The sequence below is a fragment of the Colobus angolensis genome, unplaced genomic scaffold (genome assembly GCF_000951035.1).
Source record: "Colobus angolensis palliatus isolate OR3802 unplaced genomic scaffold, Cang.pa_1.0 Scaffold18, whole genome shotgun sequence".
NCBI classification, from domain to species: Eukaryota; Metazoa; Chordata; class Mammalia; order Primates; family Cercopithecidae; genus Colobus; species Colobus angolensis.
Window position 1 is genome coordinate 7,063,973 of NW_012114932.1, and position 10,310 is coordinate 7,074,282.

Genomic DNA, 10,310 nt, shown 5'->3' on the forward strand with positions numbered 1-10,310 from the left:
CGGGGTCGTGGGCGCACCAAGGCTGATCCCGCGGGACCAGGCCCGAGCGTCCCCTCCTGTCCGGTCCTGTCCCGTCCCAGCGCGGGAGGCGGCGCACGCTCCTTCCCTGTTGGGTGGGCTCAGCCGCGGCCAGGTGTCCTCGCAGGTGACCCCGGGGCTGGACCCCCGAACCTGCTGCGCGGACGCCGTGGCCTCGTGGCCGGTGTCTCAACTGTTGGCGCGCCCATCTTTTCTAGGCTTCTTTTGTTGTCTTTGTCATTAGTTACACTCGCAGTCAAGGTTTTAGACGTCGAGATTTTCATTTTCCTTGGAATTTTGTAAAGGGGGAAGAGACTACTTCAAGCGCATCAGCGGCGCCGATGCGCGAACCGGCCTTAGAACATGGAGCCTGGGAACCCGACCCGGTGTGGCACAGTGGGCCACACTTGGAGTGGCATCCTTTTCGCTCTCTGCTCTTGGTTTTTAAAATTCACATGAGCAGCCAAACATCTGTACCTTGATATGTGTTACTTTAGTTGAACCCAGGGTGGTGTATAACAGAGATAATCGCCTGCGGGTCGGCTTTTGAGTTTAGATCCTTTCAGGTTCACGCTATTAACTTTGCTGCTTTTGCCTCTCAGGTTTTTGCTGTTCGATCTGGTGGAGCTACTGGTGTGGTAGTTAAAGGCCCAGATGATAGGAATCCCATCTCATTTAGGTAATGGCATAGACACTTTAAGATCATTTTGTCATGTAAACAGAATGGTGCTTTTCTAATTCAAAAAGTTTTTTTTATAATTTTGTCATTTGGCCTGCCCTAAGAGGCCTGAAGTGTGTGTGCGCACATGGAATCCCTGTCTGTAGGGAGGGTCTTAGTGGCACTTACTAGCACCTCTTGTCAGAGTGAAATATCTGGAGCATTTCATTTGGGAGCCAAATACTTCAAAAGTGGGGCACCCACTTCCTGGCACTGGAAATTAACGAGTCAGCGTGATGATGTGCCCATTTCCGGTTTGTTGACAGAGGAGGGCGTTCATTTTAGCCCAGGTCTTTCCAGAGTGGCAGGTGAAGGAGATTCATTGTTTCTCATGTAATAATATAAGAAAATCATGACTGCCACTTAAGGTGACTGCATGGTCACAGTTTGCACTGTTGAACAGGTGTAATGATCAATAGCAGCCCCTTTTACTTTCAGAAGTGGCTCGATTTGGATGATAAGCTATCTGGCCACGTTAACACTGGTGCTTACAGAAGGTGAAAGTTTAATGTAGGCCCTCAGTTCAGTAGTGACTTAATTTTACTGTTGGCCTGTGTTAATGAGAAACGGTCTTTTTTTTTTTTTTTTTTTGAGAGAGCGAGCCTCCCTCTGTGCCCAGCTGGAGTGCGTTGGTGCGATCTTGGCTGACTGCAACCTCCGCCTCCCAGGTTCAGGCGAGTCTCCTGCTTCAGCCTCCCAAGTAGCTGGGATTACAGGCACCTGCCACTACGCCTGGCTAATTTTTTTGTATTTTTAGTAGAGATGGGGTTTCACCACGTTGGCCAGGCTGGTTTCAAACTCCTGACCTCAGGCGATCCACCTTGGCCTCCCACAGTGCTAGGATTACAGGCATGAGCTGCTGTACCTGGCCTAAGCAAAGTTTTTTAAAGTATGGATGGGGTTTTAAAGTGTGGATGGGGTTCGAGCATGGTGTTTTGGGGAACTCCGGGTCTGTCTAACTGAAGGTTACACAGGGTGTGTCTACAGGTAAGGGAAATGGTGGTGGTGTGGCCACTGGCAGGGGTCAGCTTGAAACTTACATATTCTCCTATGGAATTAGAGCTTTATCTTATTGACACATGTCAGGTGGGGTGTGGCATGATCATGTCAGTGTTTGGAAAGATCGTGCTGTTCACAGCACGAGGCTGGCTTAGTTGGGAGGCTGTCAGAGTTAGGGATGCCGTGGAGAGTAGCAGTCAGCCGAGCCAGGTGTGGTGAAGAGCAGCGCTCTGGCGATGTAGAGTGGCACTGCATAGGCAGTCAGGGGATACTTAGGAAGATGGGTCTCTGGTAAGACGGGGGGTTGGTTGGGTGTGGAAAACGAGTGAGCCCATGATCTAGATTGGGGACTCTGAGAAGTTTGTGGGGGGAAGGTACTGAATTTAACTTAAAAAGAGTTTTTAGACTGGGCGCGGTGGCTCACATTTGTAATGCCAGCACTTTGGGAGGCCAAGGTGGGTGGATCACTTGAGATCAGGAGTTCGAGACCAGCCTGGCCAATATGGTGACACTCCATCTCTACTAAAAATACAAAAATTAGCCAGGTGTGGTGGTGCGAACCTGAAATCCCGGCTACTCAGGACGCTGAGGCAGGAGAATCACGTTAACCTGAGAGGCAGAGGTTGCAGTGAGCTGAGATCGTGCCACTGCATTGTAGCCTGGGTGACAGAGCAAGACTCCATCGCAAAAAAAAAAAAAAAAAAGATATTATAAAAGCTTTATTGAGGCATAGTTGGCACACGATAAACTGTACACATTTAATATTAGACAATATGTGAGTTTTGACGTGTATATACCCATGAAACCATCACCACAGTCAAGGCAATGAACATATTCAGACCCCGAAAAGTTTCCTTGAGCCCCTCTGTAATCCATCCCGTGAGTTTGCTTTTTTAAAATGAATTTTTAATTTAAAAAAGTATGTATTTGAATAGAGGCAGGTCTTGAACTCCTGTGATCCTCCTTCGTCCTCTCACAGTGCTGGGATTACAGGTGTAGGCCACTGTGCCCAGCTGAGTTCACTTTTTAACTTCTGTCTGAGGCGGTCATGAGACACTGTGGTGGAGCCATCTGGTGCATCACAGGTTTGCATAATGAATGCGCTGTGAGATGCACAAGTAGATAGTTCTTTCCAGAAGCTTTGCTGTGAGAGAGAAACAGCAGTCATGGAGAAGGCTCCTGTGCGGGTCTATAGTTATTTATGTTGCGAACAATTCTCAGGTGATATGTGCGTGTGATCTCAATTCTTCAATCACTTGTTTTCCCAGCAAGTTGTTTCCAGTTGGATTTGGCAGTTTGAAAAGAGGTCCTACCGATGGCTTCCGAAACATAACTTTAATTTTAGACTAGAATTTGCTGCCTCCTGAATATAGGTTGTGTCTTTTGCCTTTTCAATAAATGATAGTAGCTAGAATTCGATTATTTAACTACTAACACATTCTTTCTTCTTAAAGAATGGATGACAAAGGAGAAGTGAAGTGCATTAAGTTTTCCTTAGAAAATAAGATATTGGCTGTTCAGAGGACGTCAAAGACTGTGGTAAGACTTATCTTTAAAATACAGCATTAAAGGGCATTAGAAATGCATTTGGAAGAGAAGGAATTGCAAATTTTCAGTGTTAAAGGAAACTTATTATCTTACTATTGTGAAAGGTATAGTTATGTTGCATTGTATTAGAGCCTTCAAAAACAAAAAAGACATTTGAGTGGGTTAAAAAAAATGACCTTAGTTTGATTTTTAAATTAAATTAAAAATTTTTTTTTGAGCCAGTCTTCCTTTGTTGCCCACCTGGAGTGCAGTGATGTGATCTCGGCTCACTGCAGCCTCGATCTCTCAGGCTCAAGTGATTCTCCCACCTCAGCCTCCCTTAAAAATTGTTAAAAAGTAATTTGGAACTTTGTGTGTCTTTTGTATTGCTTGATAGCTAGCAGCATAGACTGTGTGAGGTATCATTTTTGGCTACTTTATGAATTAGCCTTCTCATCTCTCATTTCCGAGTGCCAGATCTGATAGGAGCAGATATTCCAGGTCGAAACAGCCTGCAAGCACTTTAGCCCTCGTAAATGTTCACCATTGCCGTTTGTAGCGTAGAGGGAAGGCTGTTCCAAACAGGCAGGTTCCTCTCGTGGTTTCTGCCATCAGTTTTAAGTGTTAAAGTCTTGGGGAAGCCTCTTAGTAAGTGCAGCAACACATTTCTCTGACATCAGCTGCTTGAGGAATGAATTTTGAAAGGAGTTACTAAACTGTAACTGAATATTTGTATTAACTTAAAAAAAATGGAATCGTAAGCCTGCTGCTGTTGAGACAGCTGATCCGAATTGGTCTTTTTATCTTTCCTGTGTTTGGGTTGTCTTCAGTTATTTTCTGGTCACTTTTGAAGTTAATATTTATCTTTTTCTTGTAGTATGCCAGCGTAGGCATATTACTACCCATTTAGCAGTATGCTGCCTAATCCAAATTTGTGTGTGTGTGTGTTTTTTTCCTTTCAGGATTTTTGTAATTTTATCCCTGATAATTCCCAGCTGGAATACACACAGGAGTGCAAGGTATGTCCCCAGGCCCTTTCTCAGCTGCTGGCATCAGTGGTGTTGAGCTGGGTTATGTTGTGGAGAGCGGGGCTTTGGGGCCACAGGGAGCACAGACTTGAAGTCAGACCGTCCCTCATGTTGATTCCAAAACTGAAGTTGGGCGGGGTGTTTGCTTTGTGACGTTGAACAGTTTTCTAAGCTTGAAAGCTTGTTCCTTTGGAGCGGGGAGGGTTCAATGGATGACACGTGGTGAACACCCAGTGGTGCTAGCCCTTGGGGGCTGTCATCTGTCCTGCCCTTTTTCTCCTCACTGGGCCGACAGCACATCTGGGTCTGGGCCCTGCGATCCCTCACAGCCACATGGAGTGGAGGTTTCTGGTGAGGAGTTTCTTTTTCGCTTTCCTGAAGTTTCCTTTCCTCAATTTGTTGTCTTTGTCTTGTCCTTACTTACTTTCTTGCTTCCCCCAGGTGTTGATTCTAATCCACATTAATGAGATTTGCTGGGTGTCCTAAACTAGGCTAGAGGGAGCTGAGCTAAAAGTGGCAGTGTGGCACCCTGGGCGCTGACAGAGGCTGCTAGTGGTTGGGGTAGGGCTTTCTGCATCTTTGTGGCTGTTTTGCTCAGTGGAGTTCAGGGTGGACTATTCAATGAGGAGACGTGCACCCGCACCACTGTCCCCTGCCGTGCGGTGGCCCCTTGTGAGGAGGCCCTCAGCCCAGCCCTGCTCAGCCCTGTCTGCCCTCCAGCGAGTGGGGTGTGTGTCTCAGGGTCCTCAACCCATTTTGGTCAACACTCGCTAAAGACCCTTAGGCCTTTGTACATTTGTAATAACAGTTTTTGTAATGTGGGTGACTGAGAGTGTCGGCAGTACTGTGATTCCTGCAGGTAGAAGCTGCTGTCTGTGAGCTCTGGTTGGTTACCTTTCTACAAAACATAGACTTTCCCTGTTCTGTTCAGTAGAAGGAATTAGGACTCAGGTTCTTGAATGAAGAGTTATGGGCAAAAATCAGGGAACATAGTATTTAAAATAAAATTTGTTTTGTTAATTAGTAAACATTCCGGGGAACTTTCATTAAAGAATGACAAACTGCAGAGATTGTTAAGCTTTTGAAGAGTTATATATATTTTTTCTTATTAATTAAAAATATTTTTTAAAAATTTTTCTTAGACTAAGAATGCCAACATTCTAGGATTCTGCTGGACTAGTTCTACTGAAATTGTCTTCATAACAGATCAAGGAATCGAATTTTACCAGGTATTTTGTTTATCATTTATGTTTGTTGGTAAAAGTTCAGTGATAGCATTCTGGCAACCTTTTGAATTCAGTACTGAAGAGAATTTTTTTTTTTTTTTTAACATTTTTTAGAGATGGAATCTTGCTCTGTTGCCCAGGCTGCAGTGCAGTGGCGACATCGTGGCTCACTGTAATCTCAAACTCCTGGGCTCAAGCAATCCTCCTGCCTCAGCCTCCTGAGTAGGTAGGACTACAGGCATGTACCATCATGCCTGGCTAGTTTTTATTTTTATTATTTTATTTTATTTTATTTTATTTATTTTTTTGAGATGGAGTTTTGCTCTTACTGCCCAGGCTAGAGTGCAATGGCATGATCTCAGCTCACCACAACCTCCACCTCTCAGGTTCAAGTGATTCTCCTGCCTCAGCCTCGTGAATAGCTGGAATTACAGGCATGCGCCACCATGCCTGGCTAATTTTATATTTTTAGTAGAGACGGGGTCTCACCATGTTGAGGCTGGTCTCAAACTCCTGACCTCAGGTGATCCTTCCGCCTCGGCCTCCCAGAGTGCTGGGATTGCAGGTGTGAGCCACCGTGCCCAACCCTGGCTAATTTTTAAATTTTTTTGTAGAGACGGAAGTCTTGCTATGTCGCCTAGGCTGGTGTCAAACTCCTAACCTCGACTCCTGCCTTGGCCTCCCAAAGTGCCAGGATTACAGGAATGAGCTGCAGCACTCAGCTTTAGTCTCTTGCTGGGGATTTTATTCTTTTTTTATTTTTTTCTAATTGCAAGTAATACCTTTAAAAAAAAAAAAAAAAAGCGGGGGGGAGGGGGGCTTGGTGTCCCATGCCTGTAATTCCAGCTCTTTGGGAGGCCAAGGTGGGCGGATGGCTTGAGTCCAGGAGTTTGAGACCAGCCAGGCCAACATGATGAAATCCCATCTCTATAAAAAATTCAAAATGTTAGTCAGGTGTGGTGGGGTGCGCCTGTAGTCCCAGGTACTTGGGAGGCTGAAGTGGGAGGACTGCTTGAGCCCGGGAGGTGGGAGGTTGCAGTGAGCCAAGATCACACCACTGCACTCTAGCCTGGATGATAGTGAGACCCCATCTCAAAAAAACAAACAAAAAAACTTCATTAAAAAGTGGGCAAAGGCCAGGCGCAGTGGCTCACACCTGTAATCCCAGCACTTTGGGAGGCCGAGGCGTGATCACCTGAGGTCAGGAGTTCAAGACCAGTGTGGCCAACATGACGAAACCCCATCTCTATTAAAAATACAAAAATTAGCTAGGTGCGGTGGCAGGTACCTGTAATCCCAGCTGCTAGGGAGGCTGAGGCCAGAGAATTGCTTGAACCTGGGAGGCGAAGGTTGCAGTGAGCTGAGATGGTGCCACTGCACTCCAGCCTGGGCAACAGAGCAAGACTCCATCTCAAAAAAAAGTGGGCAAAGAACATGAGCAGACACTTTTTAAAAGAAGACATACATGCAACCAACAAACATAAAAAAGCTCAACATCACTGATCATTAGAGAAATGCCAATCAAAACCACAATGAGATACCATCTGACACTAGTCAGCATAGCTATTATAAAAAAGCCAAAGAATAAGAGATGTTGGCAAGGTTGTGGAGAAAAGGGAACCCTTATGCACTGTTGCTGGGAGTGTAAATTAGTTCAACCTTTGTGGAAAACAGTATGGTGATTCCTCAAAGAGCTAAAAGCAGCACTGCTGTTGGATCTAGCAGTCCCATTACTGGGTGTATATGCAGAGGAATGTAGATTATTCTACCGTAAAGGCACATGCACATGAATGTTCACTGAAGCACTGTTCACAATAGCAAACACATGGAGTCAACCTAAATGCCCATCAGTGACAGATTGGGTAAAGAAACTGCGGTACGTATACACCATGGAATACTGTGCAGCCATAAAAACGAACAGGATCATGTCTTCTGTGGGAACATGGGTGGAGATGGAGGCCATCATCTTTAGCAAACTAACACAGGAACAGAAAACCAAATACCACATGTTCTCACTTCTAAGTGGGAGCTAAATGATAAGTTATGAATGCAAAGAAGGAAACAACAAACACGGGGGTCTACCTGAGCAGGGGAGGGTGGGAGGAGGGAGAGGAGCAGAAAAGATAACTATTGGGGACTGGACTTAATACCTGGGTGATGAAATAATCTGTACCACAAACCCTCGTGACATGAGTTTACCTGTGTAACAAACATTCACATCTATCCCCGAACCTAAAAGTTAAAACAAAAAACATTCAAACATTGCAAGATACATAATATGGAAAGCAACTGTTCCCTATAATCCCAATAAATAATTATTATGAACAGTTTGGTGCATATTCCTCCATTTTTTAAAATAAATACATACAAACTTCTTTTTAACAAAAAGGGGAATGTTGTATATAAACTTCTGCAGCTAGCTTTTTTTTTTTTTTTTCCCAAAGTGTATCTTGGACATCATTCTATATTTTATTCTGACTGAGTAGTATTCCACTGGATGGACTGCAGCTTAACCAATTTTTTGTTATTGGACATTGGCTGGTTTTCCATTTTTTTGTGATTACAAATAACCCTTCAGTAACATTCTTGTACACACTTCTTTATGTTAGAGGGAGAGTTGCAGTATAGGTATGAACATCTGAAAAGCTGAACCGGTATCACCAAATTTATTTTAGACGTGCATTTTCACTAGCAATATAGGAACTTCTGCTTTTCATACCTTTAGGAGAACTGGATATTATCAGTCCATAGACATTTGTCAACCTGAGAGGCAGACAGACTTTTTTCTTGTTTTTTGAGACAGTCTCACTCTGTCGCCCAGGCTGGAATGCAGTGGCACTATCTCGGCTCCTCCACCTCTTGGGTTCAAGCAATTCTCCTGTCTCAGCCTCCCAAGTAGCTGGGTCTACAGGTGCCCACCACCACACCTGGCTGATTTTTGTATTTTTAGTAGGGGTGGGGTTTCACCACATTGGCCAGGCTGTTCTTGAACCCCTGGTCTTAAATAATCCACCTATCTCGGCCCCCTAAAGTGCTGGGATTACAGGCGTGAGCCACCACGCCTGGCTGAAAGACATTTTAATTTGCATTTTACATTACTAGGGAAGTAAGCATCTTTTCATTTGTATATTGTCCATTTGTATTTTGCTAACTGCCTCTTAAAGTTTTTTTATTTTGTGATAATTATTTTGAGAGAGGATCTCTGTCACCCAGGCTGGAGTACAGTGGCACAATCACGGCTGACTGCAGCCTCGACCTCCTAGCCTCATGTAGTCCTCCCACCTCAGCTTCCCGAGTAGCTGCAACTACAGGTGTGTGCCAGCACGCCCAACTCATTTTTTTCCTTTTTTTTTTGTAGAGATGAGGTCTTGCCATGTTGCCTAGACTGTTCTTGAACTCCTAGGCTCAAGCCGTTCTCCTGCCTTGGCATCCCAGGTGCTGGGATTTATGGGCACAAGCCACTGTGTGTGGCCAAAAAAATTTTTTTTTTACTGTAGTAAAAAACATATTTATCATCTTTTTTTTTTTGAGACAGAGTCTCGCTCTGCCCCCAGGCTGGAGTGCAGTGGCGGGATCTCAGCTCACTGCAAGCTCTGGCTCCTGGGTTCAGGTGATTCTCCCATCTCAGCCTCCTGAATAGCTGTGATTACAGGTATGTGCCACCAGGCCTGGCTAATTTTTGTATTTTTGGTAGAGATGGGATTTCACCCTCTTGGCCAAGCTGGTCTTAAACTCCTGACTTCAGGTGATCCACTCACCTCAGCCTTCCAAAGTGCTGGGATTACAGGCTTGAGCCACCGCGCCCGGCCATTATCATCTTAACTGTTTTGAAATGTTCAGTTCAGTAGTGTTAAGTATATTCATTCACATTGTTTGTTATGAAATAGCTGCAGAACTTTTTTCGTCTTGTGAAACCAAAACTGTATCCAGTAAATAACTCCCCTTATCCCTTCCTTGCAGCGCCAACAATCTCTATTTTACTTTCTGTTTCTGTGAATTTAACTCCTTTTTTTTTGAGATGGAGTCTCGCTCTGTTGCCCAGGCTGGAGTGCAGTGGCGTGATCTCAGCTCACTGCAAGCTCCACCTCCCAGGTTCACGCCATTCTCCTGCCTCAGCCTCCCGAGTAGCTGGGACTACAGGCGCCCGCCACCTCGCCCGGCTAGTTTTTGTATTTTTAGTAGAGACGGGGTTTCACCGTGTTAGCCAGGATGGTTTCGATCTCCTGACCTCGTGATCCACCCGTCTCGGCCTCCCAAAGTGCTGGGATTACAGGCTTGAGCCACCGCGCCCGGCCATTATCATCTTAACTGTTTTGAAATGTTCAGTTCAGTAGTGTTAAGTATATTCATTCACATTGTTTGTTATGAAATAGCTGCAGAACTTTTTTCGTCTTGTGAAACCAAAACTGTATCCAGTAAATAACTCCCCTTATCCCTTCCTTGCAGCGCCAACAATCTCTATTTTACTTTCTGTTTCTGTGAATTTAACTCCTTTTTTTTTGAGATGGAGTCTCGCTCTGTTGCCCAGGCTGGAGTGCAGTGGCGTGATCTCAGCTCACTGCAAGCTCTGGCTCCTGGGTTCAGGTGATTCTCCCATCTCAGCCTCCTGAATAGCTGTGATTACAGGTATGTGCCACCAGGCCTGGCTAATTTTTGTATTTTTGGTAGAGATGGGATTTCACCCTCTTGGCCAAGCTGGTCTTAAACTCCTGACTTCAGGTGATCCACTCACCTCAGCCTTCCAAAGTGCTGGGATTACAGGCATGAGCCACTGTGTCCGGCCGAATTTGATTA

The 10,310-nt window shown here is 45.1% G+C and overlaps 1 protein-coding gene across 2 annotated transcripts in view; it reads left to right on the top strand.

The window, feature by feature from the left end:
• Positions 1–623: 623 nt before the first annotated feature.
• Positions 624–10,310, top strand: part of LOC105509781 (chromosome unknown open reading frame, human C18orf8) — a 28,790-nt gene continuing 19,103 nt past the window's right edge. The window contains exons 1-4 of one of the 2 annotated variants that reach the window (XM_011939251.1): positions 624–697; positions 3,190–3,274; positions 4,225–4,281; positions 5,433–5,519. In XM_011939251.1, coding sequence (XP_011794641.1) covers positions 3,191–3,274; positions 4,225–4,281; positions 5,433–5,519 — 228 coding nt within the window. In that variant the 5' untranslated portion in view covers positions 624–697; position 3,190. The remainder of the gene's footprint in view (positions 698–3,189; positions 3,275–4,224; positions 4,282–5,432; positions 5,520–10,310) is intronic. The other variant, XM_011939252.1, reaches the window with a different exon arrangement.